Here is a 19,831-nt window from a genome sequence, read left to right on the forward strand (position 1 = left end):
TCTACCTATTCGGAACCATGATTACAGGACTTTTGCTGATTGGATTAGGCATTGCCCTGGTATATCGAGGAAATCAGACAACGGTGACCGCTGTTCAAAGCCCCACAAAGCTGCCCGATATGATTGGAGTGGTGGGCAAAGCTGTTGGCACTCAGACTGTGGACATTCAGAACTTTAACCACAAAATGGTTGTTATCTTGGAGCAGCTTTCAGCTTTGTAAGGAATACGTTTTTCGGAGATCAATTTGAATAGAATGGATGGAATGGACAGATATGGACGAGCGGTGTGGACGTGCAAAGACCGCGTCTGGAAAGACCAAACAATTAATATCTTATCGACATTCGGCTCCCGTAGACAGCACCGGCCTTGGTTCAGGCCGTTGCTGAGGAAACATTTCCCCCTGAAGGTCACTGCCGGGAGACACTCTCATTCCTCGCATTCCTCTCTAACTCTCCGCGGTCGCCATTTTTACCCCCAGTGTGACAAGCGGGTGCGTGACCAGCGCCTTCATGGCTGCAGGAGCGGACGGCTGCTTGCTTGCGCTGGATTACCTCCCCCCCTAACCCCTTACCCCTAATTCCCCCCCTCAAGTCCCATGTTTAAAGTGTACTTGTGTGCTTATGCAAAGGTTTTTTAAATGTTCCCACACTGTACTCCTGACAGGAGCATGGTGGGGGGGTGTTCTTTTTTTTCCTTATCTCTCCTCATGTTGTGTTTCCTTTTTATCTTTATCCCTGTCTTCCTGTCCTGTCTACCCTATGTCAACTGTATATGTACGGACAGGTTGACGGCTAATTTCGCTGGTACATGTGACTAGTGACAATAAAGGGCATCATCATCATCAACAACCTGGATATAGCTTGTATACGAATTGGGTTGTTGTTCAGGCTTTTTGGACTTGTACCATTTTTATTGTTAGAACTTTGACTTTGTACATGTACACTGGATTGACAGAACATTGAATTACATTTGATCAGAATCAGCATTCAATACTGGTAAGTTATCTCCCTGTTCTTAACTTTTTTTTAAATCTATAACTGTTCCATCAAATGTGTAAGTATACTACTACTATTACTGGCTGGATTTTTTCATGGTATATCAGATATATTCCATTCAGCTAGCATGATATTGAACAAGTTGAAGACGAGTTCAAAATCATGCTAGCTGAATGGAATACATCTGATATACCATGAAAAAAGCCAGCCAATATGATTTAAATTACTACTACTACTACTAATAATAATAATAATAATAATACATACTATATTACAATACAAAATATTTTAATGTACCATGACATTAATAAATCTTAATAATCTAAAAAATAATGGTTATGATCAGATCAGTACAATATATTACATATCAGTATTTTATTAGCATTATACCATCACATAAAGTATTATTTTGTACTGCTGATACATTGCTGTTGCGGATGATTATTTGCATGTAGTTACTCTGGTGGCAGAGATAAAGACAAAGAAGGACTCCAGTGGTAATGATTGATAACATTCAATTCTGAATTTTAAACATGCACACGTGTGTATCCAAACATTACCAATGTTTCCATTTTCCATGGCGCGGATATCAGGCCTCAGTCTGCAGTCGGTCTTGGGAATAACAGCTCTGATCTCTTCATCCAGCTCATTTAGCTGCATGGCAAATGATGTGAAACTGTACATCTGCAGCAGAAAAGGAAAAAGAAAAACACAGATCCTGGTCAGCTCGAGTGAGCCTCCAGGCTGTAATAACATCATGAAGAATGAACAAATGTGTATGCAAGTGTGTGTTCAGGGTGCTGAAAGACCTGAGTGGAGCTGGCTGGTCGTGGTGCGATTTTCCAGAGTAAGTGGCTGCCTGGAATCTCCTCCAAAGAGTCACTGCCTAGTTGTGGGCTTTCATCAGACTCCGCGCTGGACCCCTGCAGGAGGAAAGTGAGACAGTGACGAATAAATAATACAAATCGGTCATTAGAGCTTCTGTTCCTGGATATCAACATCTCATCCATCCTGCTCACTCCATTTTAATTCTGACAATAGATTTCTGTGGCTTCAGGGTTGTGGTCTAACATTGCTTTTAAATGGAGGGAGGAAGTCTTAGAGAAGGAGTGTGCACTGTGTCTTAGTCATTGATAATTCTGTCACACTTATTTTCAGAGTTTGAAAAAGACCATGCTGAAACGCATAGCAGGAAAGAGAGAGAGAGAGAGAGAGAGAGAGAGAGAGAGAGAGAGAGAGAGAAATAAACACAGCAATCTCTCTCAACCGTCTCCAGTGTCCACAAGCTTCTAAGCCAGCGTTAAGTGAGGAATAAGCTTTATATTTTCCTATAACATTACCTCCTGAAAGTGTTTCATTTTATACCACAACAATTACCAGTTTAATTTATTAAGGAGTAACAGTTTTTGCCATTTATACATCCATCCCTTTTTTTTATCCCTTTATATACAGTGCCTTGCAAACATTCATCCCCCTTGGTGTTTGTCCTGCTCTGTTGCATTACAAGCTGGAATTAAAATGGATTTTGAGGGTTAGCACCATTTGATTTACACAACATGCCTACCACTTTAAAGGTGCACATTTTTTTATTGTGACACAAACAATAATTAAGATGAAAAAAAAAACAGAAATATGTAGTGTGCATAAGTGTTCACCCTCTAAAAGTCAATACTTTGTAGACCCACCCCAAGAGACTTGCAGCTCAGGGTATGTCTCCATTAGCTTAGCAAATCTAGCCACTGGGATTTTTGTCCATTCCTTAAGGCAAAACTGCTCCAACTCCTTCATGTTAGATGGGTTGCGTTGGTGTACAACAATCAAGTTATGCCACAGATTCTCAATTGGATTGAGATCTGGGCTTTGATTAGGTCATTCCAAGACATTTAAATGTTTCCCTTTAAACCACTCCAGTGTAGATTTAGCAGTATGTTTAGGGTCATTGTCCTGCTGGACTGTGAACCTTCATCCCAGTCTGAAACCTCTGGCTGACTCAAACAGGTTTTCCTCCAGAATTGCCCTGTATTTAGTGCCATCCATCTTACCTTCAGTCCTGACCAGCTTTCCTGTCCCTGCAGATGAAAAACATCCCCATAGCATGATGCTGCCACCACCATGCTTCATAGGAGGGATGGTGTTCTCAGGGTGTTGGATTTGTGCCACACATGGCATTTCCCATGATGGCCAAAAAGTCCAATTTTTGTCTCATTTGACCACAGAATGCTCTTCCATGTGTTTGGGGAGTCTGCCACATGCTGTTGGGCAAACACCAAACGTGTTTTCTTCAGCAATGGCTTTTTTTCTGGCCACTCTTCCATCAAGCCCCACTCTCTGGAGTGTATAGCTTAAAGTGGTCCTATGGACAGGTACTCCCATCTCCGCTGTGGATCTCTGCAGCTCCTCCAGTGTTATCATTGGTGTCTTTGTTGCATCTCTAATTAATGCCCTCCTTGCCCGGTCTGTGAGTTTTGGTGGGCGACCTTCTCTTGTCAGGTTTATAGTGGTGCCATATTCTTTCCATTTTGCTATAATGGATTTAATGGTGCTCCCTGGGATATTCAAAGTTTGGGATATTTTTTATAACCCAACTCTGATCTATACTTCCCCACAACTTTGTCTCTGACCTGTTTGGAGGCTCCTTGGTTTTCATGTTGCTTGCTTAGTAGTGTTGCAGAGTCAGGATCCTTCCAGAACAGGTTGAGTCATACAGACATCATGTAGCACTTTGATCGCACACAGGTGGATCTTAGTCCACTAATTATGTGACTTATGAAGTGAATTGGTTGGACCAGCTCTTATTTAGGGGTTTCATATGAAAGGGGGTGAATACTTATGCACACTCCAGATTTCTGTATTTTCATCTTAATTACTGTTTGTGTCACAATTAAAAAAAAAAAAAAGTGCACCTTTAAAGTGGTAGGCATGTTGTGTAAATCAAATGGTGCTAACCCTCCAAAAATCCATTTCAATTCCAGCTTGTAATGCGACAAAACAGGACAAACACCAAGGGGGATGAAAACTTTTGCAAGGCACTGTATTTAAATGTTATGTAACATCCATGAAACAAGTTAATTCCGGTCTCTCTTATATAAAAGCAACTATACAGTCATTCCCTCTACAGCTTCTCTCCCAATTTCCACACTTAAGTTGTTACTATAGAAAGGATAACGTACAGACTATAACTCAGGCTAAACACTTTGAAATTTGTCTAGAATACTTGAAACACAGCCAGGCCAGAAGAAAAGTAGAAGGGCACACCAGCACACCTCTTTACTGCTTTTCTTCCCATCTGCGACCTTCTCATTCTTCTTGTAAGCCTCGAACATTGCTGGATCCACTGTATACATGCACTCTGTCCACTTCCCATACAGAACACACACTTTCTTTTTGCTGCAAATGAGGCAGATTTAAAAAAATAAAAAAATCAAATCAGTAACATGTGGCATGATTAAGTTAGTAAAACGTTTTCAGGAAATTCAAATGAAACAGCATTTACCTTTTGTCAAGAATGTAGCCCTCAACTTTGTGCAGCTCTTTGCCAAAAAGACCGCAAGGTTTGAAGCTGAGACAGCACTTCTCTCCAGTTCTGGTTTAAAAGAAAAAAGAAAAGAAAAAAAGGCAGAGGATTTGGAGCATGCAGTTTACCATTCTGTCAGTATCATTATATATCAGTATAGCATGTGTGCAACACAGTACATCTTTAACCCTCAATATTACATGAAAGATCTTATATTATATATAGCGATATACTGAATACACTGAATTTAGGAACTATTTGGCATAGAGTTCAATTTTCAATCACATTAATAATCTCACTTTGCTGTCATTCTGTTCACATTATACATTTGTATTTTTATTTATTCACTGTTCAGTTCTCAAGGTAATAATTTGGATTATGAACATCAGGATTTCCATTTGTTTCGCACTGTAATGATTTAACTTGAAACTACACTAGTCACATAGCCTTACTAGTGCGTACAGCAACGACTGATTAGGTATTAACTTCAAAAGGTTAAAGCTGATTACGAAAAAGTTTTTAGCGGCCAACTTATGCCATGTTAATGTATATGACTGCAGTTGACTTGCTGACTTTAGGACTGCAGTTGTCGTGAACGGTTTTGCGCTCGGGTTTCCGTCGGTGGGGAGTTTATAGCATCAACGAAGCTGACTTTATGTTAGGACTGTTAATGTTATAGTCAGGCTGTCTGTTGCTGCCCAAATGAGGATGGGTTCCCTTGCGTCTGGTTCCTCTCGAGGTTTCTTCCTCATGTCGTCTGAGGGAGTTTTTCCTTCCCACCGTCGCCACAGGCTTGCTCATTGGGGATAGATTAGGGATATAATTAGCTCATATTTTAAGTCGTTCAAATTCTGTAAAGCTGCTTTGCAACAATGTTTATTGTTAAAAGCGCTATACAAATAAACTTGACTTGATATAAACAACTATGGTGGGGAGAGGCTTTTACACTCAACTGTATTATAGGAGTTAATTAAACATTACTTACTAGTACAAAGAACCTGTTAAAAAAAAAAAAAAGGTGTAGAACATGATCGAATAATAAGGGTTTAAACCATGGCCTCAGCACAAGTGGATTAAGTGGCAGAGTAAACAGTTTGGAAAACCGTTATGTGCCGTAGTGCTTGTGTGTTTACAAGGGCCTCTTTTTAATAGTCAGAACCAACGCTGCTTCACTCCGCCTCCAGTCTGTTTGGAACCTTTTTCAAGATGGACTCATTTATTACTGGTGAAGGAGATGAAGCTGAATTAGTGACGTTGCTCCTAAACAGGTATGTAAACAGAATATGTACAAAGCTTTTAGTTGTGTTCTATGTCATGACTTCCATAACGAATCAAGTGCCAGGTTAGGCAATGCTTTGGGTAAACCACTTTTATAAAAATGTAGGTCACTCCACTGCAGCTAACAATATACTGTAATGCTAACTAGAGCTTAAAAGCTCACGAGAGTTCATTATAAAGAAAACCAGGACAGCAACAACACTTCATTCTCGTAAATCAGGATGAAATGACCAGTACGAACTAAATTTGCATGTTTATAGTGTGATCACTTTCAAGCAGATGAATGTCCGAGTGCACTTGAAATAGTGAGGTCATGTCAGGTCTTCTTATAATAGCTCTAGTTGAACTCTACGAGGCACTGTACGTACTGGGGGTGGAGCTTTGTGTACATGGAGAAATGAGATCTAATCTTGAATAATTTTAGCTATTCTTGCCTAACGAACCTTTATACATTTCCCTTTGTATGAATAAATTCATAAGGTCCTGAAGTAGATGAAAACAGTTCCTGATCAGCCAAGCAAATCCATGACCACTCACCTGTGGTTGATCACCTCCACGTTACCGTACTGTTCAATCCACAGCTGCCCCACGATGATGTTGTGAACGCAGCATGTCGGGTTTGTCCACGTGTACGCCTCATTATACCTGGAAGGAGTAAAATCATAATCAGGCTCGATTACGGCCAACATGTTTAGATTGAACCCAAATAAGCTCGCCACAAGATTTGGTTATCATATGGATAATTCCAGAATTACTGGCGCCCTCATGAAAAGTATGTTGGTATTTTTGGTAAATAAACAAATGGATTTGACATACGTTTCAATGTGGATGAAATCTGAGATTGAGAACAATTTTAAAAATTGTTTTCTTTAAGGATAATTTGTGTTACACACACACACACACACACAGCTTCTTGTGCTTTTGTTATTATTTTGACTTTTTTGTTCTGTTCATTGGTTTCTTGTTTTATCTTAGCCATGTGTCTCCCATTTGTGTTTTTGCATGTTCTTGTTTCTCACCAAGTTATTTCTGAATGCTTGTTTAGAATCTTTGCTCTGTGTTATCTATACGTTCATTCACTCAATCCTTTGTGCATTTGTAAGTGTTTAGTTTGTTTGCATTCAAGCACTACTTTTGGGGGATGTCAATAATTTTGCCACATATATTTCTGCGACATTATTTAAAAAAAAAAAAAAAAAAATTATATATATATATATATATATATATATATATATATATATATATATATATATATATATATATTTTTTTTTTTTTTTTTTTTTCTCTTGTGAGAATATTTTGGCTAGAACAATGTTAATATTTCATTCCACTGTTTTTTTTTTCTACCTCCTATTGAAGGGTGCTAATATTTTTGGTATTGACTATACAGACAAAGTTTTGACACATCTGCTCATAAAAAGGTTTATATTAGTGGTTAAAACAGTACTGTTGAATTCTGGATTCTGACTGGTCAGATGTTGATTAATTTCCAATAACAGCAGCTCTGACAGTAGTGCAGCTGCACATCACCGGTTTATATTAATGTGCTCTTTCTAATATGTTAGTGTTTCTATAGCAACAGCTCATTCACAGGGACTTGTACAGCAGATGCTCCATGTAAATGGGTTGAAAAGCTGTGTGTAATCGTTGCTATGGTGAAATTTTCTGTAAAGGAGAAATATGTTTATTTAACATTTATGGAAGAAGTCTCCAGTGTAAAACTATTCTAACAGTCAGAGATAAAGCTGTAACCAAGTTTTCCAAAAAGTATGGTGTGTCGATTAATAACTAAAAAATTTTAATTATTAGCAAATTCCTGTGGAATAAAACACTTTGGGCTGCGCCGTTATGGGACAGTAATCAAAAGGGGATGGGGGCTAAGGCAAAGATGAACATTACACCATTGTGCTGTGTATTATTCTCCTACAACAGCACAACACGTCTTGCTTTTACACCAACAGCTGTGTATGTAAAGTGTATGACATGCTACGTTGACGATCTGTGTGTGTTCTTACTTGGGCAGCTCCAGAGTCATGATGCCTTTCGGCTCAGCCTCCACACTTTTACCCCAGAACTTCAGTTTGGGGTAGATGGACCCATGAAAAATAAACTCCTTCTGCAGGCCCTCAGCGTGGAAAGCACTAACTGGAGGATGGTGACTCACCTGCTCCGAGATCACCCGGAAACCCAAATCATCTCTGAGGGGAAAAAAACAAAACAAAGTGGGGCTTTATGGAAGAATAAACGTATGATATAAGAATATTCCTGTGGCTAGTAATGGAGTGTGAATGTATTCGGACCCCTTTAGTTTTTGCACACTGTTATAAATTTAAAAATTAATTGGCCATTAAACAATAATGTTGTCAGGGCCTGATTGTTACTCAGCGCTGGTGTGTTTTACATTTACCTGACAAGCTCATACGTTTCTCCCAGCAGGGGGTTAAAGGGTTTCCCAGTCCTCTCCCACTGAGACGCCACTGCAGACACTGCAAACGCTGCTACACACTGACAGACAGACAGACACACGATGATGTTTCATCACTTACTACATAAAGCACTATGCCTGTTATTTTACTGTAATGTCAGTATCTGGTATTTAGTCAGTAAATGTGGGAATTAAACATGTTGGATTAAATACATAGTGAAATTAAAATGTGAACACTGACAGCAATTTGAATAGAGCCTCCATGGGTTGATTGCTTGATTTACAAATGACGCCATGAGAGAAACCCACCATCTCCTCATACGTTTTCGTCATTTATTCTACAAAATCTTATCAGAATTATAGCTTTAATTATGAAAAGGAGTGTTTGCGTGATATTTTAAATGAGAAATGTACATGCAATTTTAGTGTTCCCACTATCCTGCATGAGCATAAGAAATCAGCCAAGAGAAACAGACAAATGACTAAACATTTTGCAGTTCGAGTTGGAAACCAGATGGACAGGTATGTCTCGTCTCTGACATGCCGTCTTTAATCCTGGAGATGTACATAAAGTACGCGGATGCGTATAAACAAAGTCCTACATCAAGTATACACCACACCCGTCTGCTTCGCTTCAAGCTGCATCACAGCACCCCGGTGTGGATTATTTTCCTACAACGTTGCGCCCCAACATGTTTTATTCCTTATGCACTTTTCAAAACCTGGACCTGACAGCAGAAAAAGATGCACTCTTTCATTTATGTTACTAACATAACACACTATTCAAAAATCACACAGCAGTCAAAAGTATACATCTGAAATTTAAAAATATATGTCGGTGGTCATGGTTTGTGGTCACAGAACATCCATAATGTCCATTTAGATTTGTTTACCGAAGAAGGTTGGGAACCCCTGAACTGGATTATAAATATGGAGGTGATTATAGAAAATTGTGAGCGCTGATTGGCCGAGAGGTTCAGACTATTTCTTGATAATCGCCCTGAGCCACTCAGCAAAATTGCGGCCAATCGCTTCGTCATCGTAAGTGAGGAAGAATTAGAAATTATGAAAGAAAATGCTGCTCCTAAAAGCACTAAAGATGCTACCAAGTTTGGTCTAAAACTATTCAAAGGTAAGGTGGAATTGTGATTGATTTAACAATTTCAAAACAAAAGTATTTTATATGTGACTCGGCATAGAGAAGTAACACAAGCCTGTGCTGCATCATTGTTACATTTGCATGCCGCATTGGAAGTTTGAAATAAATTATTAAAAAAAAAAAAAAATTATATATATATATATATATATATATATATATATATATATATATATATATATATATATATATCACCTGTGTATTTGTACTAAAACAATTATCCGCATCAGGCTCAGTGAATAATCGTTAAATAATATAGTACTTACTCATACACGTGCTTATATATGGAGAGTGTATTTTATCAATAAATGCTAAGGAAGTCATAATAATGGCAAACACTACCACAGACCTGAGTAAGAAAAACAAAAAAAATTCTTAAAAACAAACAAACAAAAAAAAACCCTATGTAACATCTAATTACCCATTCAGATTAATAAAATGGATTTCAGCATTTTCGTTAACATTTATGGAAGTCTCGAGTGTCAGCTAGTCATCATCACTGCTGAAATTTTAATTACTTAACAGTGACATCATATTGATGATGTAATCACTTTCTCTGTCCTTACTGTGATGGTTCCTGGTTATCTGGTAAGGTGGTGGACAACGAACCAGAACCTGAGATCCGGCTTTGGTTCTGTTTTAGCTCGTTCTTGCTTTTAAAAATATGCCGTACATGGAAAAACAAGGTCATGAATTTGTGCTTTGCACTATGGTAACTGGATTTTACAGTTTCCTGCTTATTCTTCATGTCGGTTTACCTTCATCCTCTCAATGGAGTCGGTGGAGTCGTAAGCCTGCTGGATGAGGTAAGTGTGCTCCATGTACTCTGTGAGTCTCTGTAAGAAGCTGAGCGGCTCATTGAAGATGACTGGCATGGTGATCTTAGACAACTCCTAATAAGACAGAGATAATGATCAGGTTTAGGGTGAGATTATAGAATAATTAACCAAAAAAAAAAAAAAACCCACCACACACCCACCCATGAACGTATTCCACATTACAAGCCTTAAAGTCCGGGTGAAATTAACATGCAACTCCGAAACCATGCCAATATAAAATTACACCGGATTCCAAATCTAAACCTAATTAATGAAACAAACAAACATCTTAATTTTGTCAACAGAAGTACAGACAGGAATGCTTGTTGAAGTATGGAGTTGGAATTTCTTCAACAATATGAAAATGACTTAAATGATTTTATTCTGATGTAAAGATTCAAGAAGGCCCTATTGAGATCAGGTACCATCAATAACCACGAGGTGGCCTAGTGGTTAGCGTGTCCGCCTCTTGAGCAGGAGATCGCGAGTTCTACTCACGGTCGGGACATACCAAAGACCATCATAAAAATGATACCTACTGCCATCCGGCAAGGCATGCTGACTTGACTATCTATTAATAACTCAAAAAAAACCTAATGGAAACCTTCAAGAATCTGATGAAAACTATAAAAAGAGTCCTCTAGGAGCACAATATCCCCCGCTGGCAACTATGCCATAACCCTGGTAAAATGTGACTGAATTGAATTAAATTGCAGTATGCATATTACCGACATATAACAAAGAATCCTGTCAAGTTTCATGAAATTCTTCCAAAAATTGTGAAAGGAGTTGATTTCAGAAGGTAAGCACCCTTCCCGGGACGGACAGACATTGCCATGAGATAATCCCCCTTCAGCCAGTGGAGGACAATAAAAATTGTGTGAGGGAAGTTGATTTCAGAAAGCAAGCACACCTTGATGAAATTGCCAAAGTTTGTTAATAATCGAGGGCATGGGGGCATAGTGGCTCAGGTGGATGGGGCGCCATACCATAAATCCAGGGACCCGGGTTCGATTCCGACCCGAGGTCATTTCCCGATCCCTCCCCATCTCTCTCTCCCACTCATTTCCTGTTCTGTCTCTACACTGTCCTATCCAATAAAGGTGAAAAAAGCCCAAAAAATATCTTTAAAAAAAATAATAATAATAATCGAGGGCATAACTCTGGTAAAATTTGCCCAAATTAAACGAAGTTTCAATGTGTCATATAACAAACGCCTTTTGCCAAGTTTGGTGAAATTCCTCCACAAATTGTGAGAGGAGTTGATTTCAGAAGAATGTACACCCGCATGAAATTGTCAAAGTACAAGTTATTTAAATCAAGGGTCAAAACTCTGGTAAAATTTTTACAAACAAAATTAAATCACAATATGCGTATTACCGTCATATAACAAGGCCTTCTGCCAAGCTTCGAGAAATTCGTCCAAAAATTGTGAGAGGAGTTGATGTCAGAAGGAAAACACACTCATGAAATTGTCAAATTATAATTTTGTTAAATCAAGGGCTGTAACTCTGATAAAATGCAACCGAATTGAACGAAATTACAATATGCGTACTAGCGGCATATAACAAAGAATCCTGCCAAGTTTCATGAAATTCATCCAAAAATTGTGAGAGGAGTTGATTTCAGAAGGTGAGTACCCTTCCTGGGACGGACAGAAATTGCCACGACATAATCCCTCTTTGGGCCTTTTGGCCAGCGGGGAATAAAAATTTAAACCAATTCCTTTTGCATGCTGGAAACCATTACAGGCTTTCCTAATGGATTGTCCCCCCCCCCAAGGCAAAGCTTTCAAGAAAGGAGGGGGGAGAAAGAAAAAAAAAATCATCATCATTCAGGAACACATCTTCGAAAACAATTTTTAATTAAAAAAAAAAAAACAAAAAACCCTGAACACATTACATATGGCATGGAACTGTGGGGTTTTTTTTTTTTAAACAAACAGGAGATGAGACCAAGATAAAAACAATAACCAAATTGTTGATGAAAATATGACAATAATATTAAAGGTGCACTATGTAGGATTTACAGGGATCCATCATCAGAAATGTAATATGAATTATACTTATGAATATTATAAGTAATATAGTATTCATTAGTGTACAATTACCTGCAACTACAAATTGTTGCATTTTTGTAAGCTTAGAACGAGCAAGGTGGTGTAGTAGTTAGCACTGTCGCCTCACAGCAAGAAGGTTCTGGGTTTGAGCCCAGTGGCTGACGGGGGCCTTTCTGTGTAGAGTTTGCATGTTCTCCCCGTGTCTGTGTGCGTTTCCTCCAGGTGCTCCAGTTTCTCCCACAGTTCAAAGACATGCTCAGGTTAACATGGGGCAGCCTTGGGCTGAAGCGCCCTTGAGCAAGGCACCCAACTCCCAACTGCTCCCTGGGCGCTGTAGCATAGCTACCCACTGCTCCGAGTATGTGTGTGCTCATTGATCACTTGTGCATGTGAGCAGGGGCGCCGCCAGAAATTTTGGGCCCCATGAAAGATTAGAATTTTGGGCCCCCCAACTTTGCCCACCCTCGTCACAATTGCACTATTGTCATTATTTGACTTTTGATAGCCCATGGACCTTGAGTTTGTGACTTTTATTACATTTTATGTATTAACCTACCAGGGACTAGATGAAAACTGGTCAGTGACTAATTCTGGTGCATTTACAATCACAAATGAAAATTGAAGATTTTGCCACATGCCTTCTTGTGCTAGGACAATTGGTAGTGAAATGTGTGATGTGACTGCTAATAAATCATAGAAAAAAAGGTTTTCTACCCAGCATCAAAATACCTATGGAAATCCCATGGATTGTTATGTGTTGGGTAGAAAGCTGTGTGTACTGTTCTGCAAAAAGGGAATATGTTCAAAGCAAAGTGTGTCTGCCCTTTGTGCTGCTTCCCTCCTTCTCCAAAGGGGGGTTCAGTGGTTTGGTAGGGCGGAGGTCCCCCTGAGGCTGAATCTGTGCATATTTAGGGCACCCCATTAGTTATGAAACTGGTTATTAGCGCTAGTTATTAGCACCAGCATAACGTAATATTTCATCTTGTTTATCACACAAGTCAGTTCAGTTATTAGAATGGAAAAAATGTCACTGTACAAACTGTAAAAGTGTTCTCTTGATAGGCTAATCCAACCACGTTCATACTGTTCATTTACCATTCGCTAATATTTTGAACACACATGTGAGCGATAGCTACCTTTCTTTGGGAAAAACTGAGTGACCAGTTGCCTGCCTCTCCGGTCCCTCTCAGCTTTCAGCTGCCTTTCTTTACGTTTTTGACAGCCACTCTTCATATTTAGCGATCATAGACTGTACGCACTCCACTGCTGGCTGGCTGCTGCACCGCGACACAGCAGCAAGTAGCGTTGCACTGATCAGCACACAGATTTAACGCATCGCGCTTCTACCAGAACTGGACCGTACCATTTCGCAAAAGGGGGAGGGTTAAATGACAATATGTTGAAGAACTCAAGAAATAGACAACCTTGTTCAATTAGCTCATTTTACCAGATGGAATATTGCATTGTTGTTATTTCAAAAGTCTTATTAAAATCATTAAAAGCATATCATCAGCCCCTTAAAGGGCCCCATGGCAGTGCTGGGCCCCTAGAATTGTTCTAACCTTTCCCCCCCTGGCGGCGCCCATGCATGTGAGCATGCGTGTGTTCACTGCTTCAGATGGGTCAAATGCAGAGGAGGAACTTCACTGTGCTGGAGCGTACATGTGACAAATAAAGGCTTCTTCTTCTATCTACATTAGGGCGCAGGTCCGCTTCCACGGAGCCACCATGTTGCACTGCTACAGTAGCCCAGAACAAACCTTTAGAGAATGCTTTTGACATTTCGCATTTTTACAAGTGCCAGGATGAATCCAGAAGGAAAATGAAGAAGAGGAGGAATCAGTGTTTGCTGGTGCTGGTTAACAAGTATCAGAACCCAAATTTTGTAAAAATGGAGGATCATGCTTATTATTTAGCATGAGAAAAAGTAAAGGAGTATGAATGCAAGTATTAGAAGCATGCCACAGACACCCAATCGTCACCGTACGTTCCAATACACGTTTGGAAAGGGAGGGGCATTCAGTTGGGTGAATCCTACATAGTGGAACTTTAACACACCAACAACTCTCCATGTGGTCTGACGTCTAAAATGTTCATATTTGTTTGTGCTCCAGTTGTCTGCACTAGAATAAATCAATGTGATGTTACTAAAGAGGGGCAAAAATTAAGGTGCAAATTTGTCAAAAGCCTAAAACTATAAATCAGAAAACTGAAAAAAATGCCACTGTAACTAAATAACACAATTAAACATATTAAGTCAGGAATAATATAATGTGTGTCATTCTATTATAAGAAAATAATCAATAATCAAGAAAATAATTGCTTTCATCCATTTATTCCAAGTTTAATACAAGACATTTGAAATGTTTATTAACTTCTAATAACCAATATCACCCTGTAACTCTCCTGTCAGTACTAGCTTGATTTTTTATTTTAAAAACAAGCATGCTGAAACGAGAATCACTAATTTCAGTGGTTTTACCATGCCAATGCACTTTCTCAGTATACTCCAGATGCTGAAGTTGTTTCTGGAAAACATGGGCGCCGGCAAACTTGTCCTGAGAAACGGAAACAAAAAAAACGTATATAATATGACATTCTCTGGATGAATAGTTATTTTTTTATCCAAAGCTTCTATTACATTAAATAAAAAGAGCCAAAGAAAGTGGACTGATACTACTACAGAGCTGTACACTTGATTTTTAAAAAAAACACACACATCACAATATGCAAAAGATTTAAATAAACCACACTTTTGCATTTTCTCTGAGAGCTGATATCTTGGAGCTTCCAGATCAGTTTCCTATAAAATGTTTTAATAATTCGTTACCAGCCATGATGCAGAGACAAAGCTTGTTTAGACAAGAAGTGTCACTCACATAATAAACGATTTATATCTTATTCAAACCACGCCTTGAGTTTCAGCCGTATGGCTTAAAAAGGAAGTTTCATCAGATGATTTTTCCAGTTATCCAAGAGAAAGAAATTACGGCTTAAATGGCTTTTAAAAAATGGTACCCAAATAGAACCAAAAATAATATGTTGACATGACCGATTTATTGGCTGTTTATTGTCTAACAAAATAGAGGCTGGATTAGGGGTTTGCAAAGACTACTCAATTAATACAGAAAATCCTTGTACTGCGGTGTTGAGTTGTGCTGTGAATGAGAATTTCAGGCCATGTTCAGACTGTCAGTCCAAATCTGATCGGAATCTGATCACATGTAGCAAACCGGAACAGCCAAAAATCAGGAGATCTGATTTTTACAAATCCGTTCCAAGCCATATTCATTTGTAGTTTGAAATACAAATCAAATTGCATTTTTCTCCAAACCCGTTAAATCCTGACTCCTCTGTTCGGATTTCACTTTTAAAAAACAAACAACCCTCTGTGACTTTTGACGCCATGTAAAGTTACACCACATATCCAGGAAACATACTAATTTTGGTGGTACATGAAATAATGCGGGCGGCACGGTGGTGTAGTGGTTAGCGCTGTCGCCTCACAGCAAGAAGGTCCTGGGTTCGAGCCCCGGGGCCGGCGAGGGCCTTTCTGTGTGGAGTTTGCATGTTCTCCCCGTGTCCGCGTGGGTTTCCTCCGGGTGCTCCTGTTTCCCCCACAGTCCAAAGACATGCAGGTTAGGTTAACTGGTGACTCTAAATTGACCGTAGGTGTGAATGAGAGTGTGAATGGTTGTGTGTGTCTATGTGTTGGCCCTGTGATGACCTGGAGACTTGTCCAGGGTGTACCCCGCCTTTCGCCCGTAGTCAGCTGGGATAGGCTCCAGCTTGCCTGCGACCCTGTAGAAGGATAAAGCGGCTAGAGATAATGAGATGAGATGAAATAATGCGCAGCAGGCAAGCCTCTTCCATCTCTGACGTGGCCTCGTTATTTTTATAAAACCTGCACCACGGCTCCACACTGCCATGTGGTAAATAAACCCATTTCATTACCCTCCATATCAGTTTATGTCAATTACTTCTACATCTGTTCACAATGTCATTACTACTTCCGGAGGCATCATTATTACTAAAATAACCACTATAGTGAACAAGACTGAAACTGGGGATTGCCGCATGGACACCGATCGGATCAGATCTGATCACTTGCAATATATAATGTGAACAGTCAAATCAGGAAGATCGGATTCAGGTCAGATATGCAAAAAAAAAAAGTGTTTGGATTGACAGTTGAACGTAGCCTCAGAGCCACGGGCTGTACAACACAATCCAATCATTTTCAGCTAGTTTATAGACAGATCAGAGGTGCATCCCAGCTCAAAGAGGCTGATCCAGACCCATTTTTGGACACTAAAGATTGGAGCTGAACATAGTGGAAAAACCTCCCAGATACGGCATCCTCCATCCAACATAGTATACGCAATCCAACGTGGTGAAGAATGCACAGACCTGTACATTGGGGAAATGAAACAAATGCTTCATAAGCACATGGCTCAACACAGGAGAGCCAGTTCCTCAGGCCAGGGCTCTGCAGTCTATCTTCATCTCAATAACAACGGACACTTGTTTCAGGATTGCAATGTACTCACTTTAGCCAGAGAAGACCGGTGGTTTGAAAGAGGAGTAAAAGAAGCCATCTTCATAAACCTTGAACGACCATCACTGAACAGAGGAGGTGGTCCGTCTGATACACCACTTATCAGCCACGTACAATGCAGTCCTTGACACACTTCCCAGAAAACTGAACCACACCAAGACTCAACTGACTTGAATGACTCACATGATGGCAGAGAGAGCCAATGACAAGATCCACAAGATCATCTGAATAACTCTCTAGGCTGCTAACACCGTTCACACCCGGCCTCCAGGGACCCGAACACCTACAGGATGACTGAGAGGGTCAACGACCCACATGACCTCAAAGACTTTCCTTAGGTTTGCTTTTGGTCCACTAGAGGATAAATACCTGGAACTCCCCACTAGTCAGACAGAACTGAAGGCGGCTTTCGGATGAGAGGTGAAACATCTTCAAGGATTTCAAGCAAGTCCACTTGCCTTCTTTAGCAACCACAGTTGACGACGACCTGGATGACAGAGAACCTTCACAGACAACCATCCAACAATAAGCCAGAAGGAGTTTCCACATCACGCTGTATACTCTCAGTTTCAGAATAAACAATTTCAGCTGAGATTCGAGCTCGTCCACCTGAGTGCATTTTAAGAAATGTTCCTAAAGTAGTGCAGTATGATACCCAGATGTATTATTTTGCACCATCATTGACACATGTATTCATTAGTAACTGCGTTCATGATTAATGCACACATTTTGATAATGCACAAATAAAAGTAAATTCCAAAATCCACGTCCTGAAACAGATTTTGTTTTAACGATATAAAAAGACAAAATAGTTGACCACTTTAAAATTGCGCATCGCGAGTAAAACATTAGTAGTTAAACAACATCTAGGCCCTTTCACTCACAACATGTTGACAAATGACAAAAGAACACATGTAGAACAAGAATGTTCATTGTCCGTAATCTTGGGGGGGGTCAATAATCTTCTGAAACATGTTTTATTACTGTACTATATCGATTTTTGTAAATAATATGTAAAATACATAAGTGACTTCAGTTTGAAGAAATATTTTCTTGAGAATATCTTTTGCTGAGAAGTATTTTCTTCACTTTAATCTAGCTTTTTTTTTTTTTAGTTTTGCCCATTCGTTTCAAAGGTGCCAATAATTTTGGACTCATGGGCAAAGTACTCCTTAGTAAACACAGACAAAGACATCACGTCCTCGTATCAGGCACTCTGTTAATGCCTTTATCAGTTTTCACAGATTAACTGAAAAGTTCAAATTACTTGCCGTTACGTTTGGCTGCTTCATCAATCTTTTACGGTTTGGATGTGAGCTCCTCCTCCGGTGCACACCAACTAAATTATTTATTCCAATATATAACCAAAACAAAAAACAGCACGGGGAGATAGTGATGATAAGACTTTAAATATTCTGTTTAACATAGTAATAAGAAGGTAGTAAATAATAAGGAATTTTGGGATTCTATCTGAATCATTTCCTGTCATTTTATGTTATGAATTTGTTCACCATGTTCATCACTCACCTGTATTTTCTGGCTCCACTGGGTTTGGTTCCTTCATCCTCCTCCTCTTCATCACCATGCCAATCCTCCTGAGACATCCTCCCTCCAGTGAGACAACTCGGCACGCTATAATAGAGCTCCGAGTGGCCCTCGTCTCCGTTCTCGAACGAGCAACTCAACTCTAGGCAGCTCTGTGAATGCTCCGAGTCGGAATCTATAGCAAAGACACACACACACACACACACTTAGGAGAGAAGCTACCTGATGAAACCAGAGTAGGGGATCAGATGGCTTTTAAAGGAGCCAAAAGGCAAAGAATGAAGGTGTACATGAAATACACAAAATTATACATAAAATATATTTATTTACTGAAAAAAAAAAGTTTTATCCAATATCTTGCTTAAAGCACTGATCAGTTTACTGTAGCCACACATGCACTTCTGAGAAACTGCAAAATCGGTTAACTGTTCTACGGCAATGCATCATTAATGAAACCAGAAACAATGGTTGTTCCTCAAAGTACTGGTGCAGTATTCAGAGTGTGCAGTCAACTCTGGAATTATTGGCACCGCTCATGAAATGAGAAAAAATTTTTTTTTATAAAAAACACGAGTTGGTGATATTAGGACCTCAAACATATGGTCAAAGCTCATCCTAGGTTCACACAAGCAAAGTGAGAAGTTTATTTTCTACACACGTGTGAGATATGGATCTGCAATTTCAGCAACCAGTAACATTTCAAATATTCAGATGAAATGTTCTCAATTCTTTGCAAATTAGCTACAACAAAAGCTGTCAAAGCTACAACCACAATAGGTCGGCTCAAGCGACTCCTTGGATCAATCCTATGGCATGTGCGGGATGACGTTTCTTCAGTTCCCTACTCACAACTTTAGTTCCTACTGACAATTAATTCCCACAAAAATGGAGGAAATCCTATCCTGAAGTAGCAGAAACGTTAGTGCCTCTGATGAATTTACTTAGCTAGTACAATTAGCTTGCTTTGCTAATATTGCAAAGAAAGCACTAGCATGTAACATGGAAATAAAATAAAAATTCCCACCAGCCACAGTGACTTACTGCTTGCTAGGTGAGAACCTAAGGATAACCTCCTGGCAGAGGCAACAAGGTTTTGCACTAATTCTTCAGGTACTTAGTGGAATTCAGGATGTTCTTCGTCTTTACACGAACTGTGAGATCAAAACATCCCCAAAGCATTAGCATCTCTTTGCCCTGAAAAAAAAAAAAAATTGTGGTGATTTAAAATGGCCTCTAATTTCAATCTACAATAAACCCATATATGGATCAGTTTAATCCACGTAAGCTGAATTTATGGTTTTTCATTATACAGGACACGGAATGAGCGATCATCTTGCTGTGTTTAGAAAAAGGAGAAAATTCCAATCAGGAATTCTCTCGTATTCATTCAAGGGGAAATTTTGAAAACACTTTTGAAGATCCTGAATGAGTATAATATTTTAATTGAAGATGCTTTTTTGACGTGAATGGCAACAACTTTGT

At 39.4% G+C, this 19,831-nt stretch overlaps 1 protein-coding gene across 4 annotated transcripts in view; it reads right to left on the bottom strand.

The window, feature by feature from the left end:
• Positions 1-19,831, bottom strand: part of osbpl1a (oxysterol binding protein-like 1A) — a 73,650-nt gene that overhangs the window by 4,268 nt on the left and 49,551 nt on the right. For 3 of the 4 annotated variants that reach the window (XM_060941211.1, XM_060941212.1, XM_060941213.1), the window contains 10 exons: positions 18,332-18,524; positions 14,729-14,804; positions 10,128-10,262; positions 8,196-8,293; positions 7,804-7,986; positions 6,326-6,433; positions 4,490-4,579; positions 4,260-4,383; positions 1,806-1,919; positions 1,557-1,680 (listed from right to left, as the gene is read on the bottom strand). In XM_060941211.1, the coding sequence (XP_060797194.1) occupies positions 1,557-1,680; positions 1,806-1,919; positions 4,260-4,383; positions 4,490-4,579; positions 6,326-6,433; positions 7,804-7,986; positions 8,196-8,293; positions 10,128-10,262; positions 14,729-14,804; positions 18,332-18,524 (1,245 nt within the window). Of the gene's footprint in view, positions 1-1,556; positions 1,681-1,805; positions 1,920-4,259; positions 4,384-4,489; positions 4,580-6,325; positions 6,434-7,803; positions 7,987-8,195; positions 8,294-10,127; positions 10,263-14,728; positions 14,805-18,075; positions 18,146-18,331; positions 18,525-19,831 lie in introns of those variants that run through there. The other variant, XM_060941214.1, reaches the window with a different exon arrangement.

This window comes from Neoarius graeffei, chromosome 15 (assembly GCF_027579695.1).
Source record: "Neoarius graeffei isolate fNeoGra1 chromosome 15, fNeoGra1.pri, whole genome shotgun sequence".
Taxonomy (NCBI): domain Eukaryota; kingdom Metazoa; phylum Chordata; class Actinopteri; order Siluriformes; family Ariidae; genus Neoarius; species Neoarius graeffei.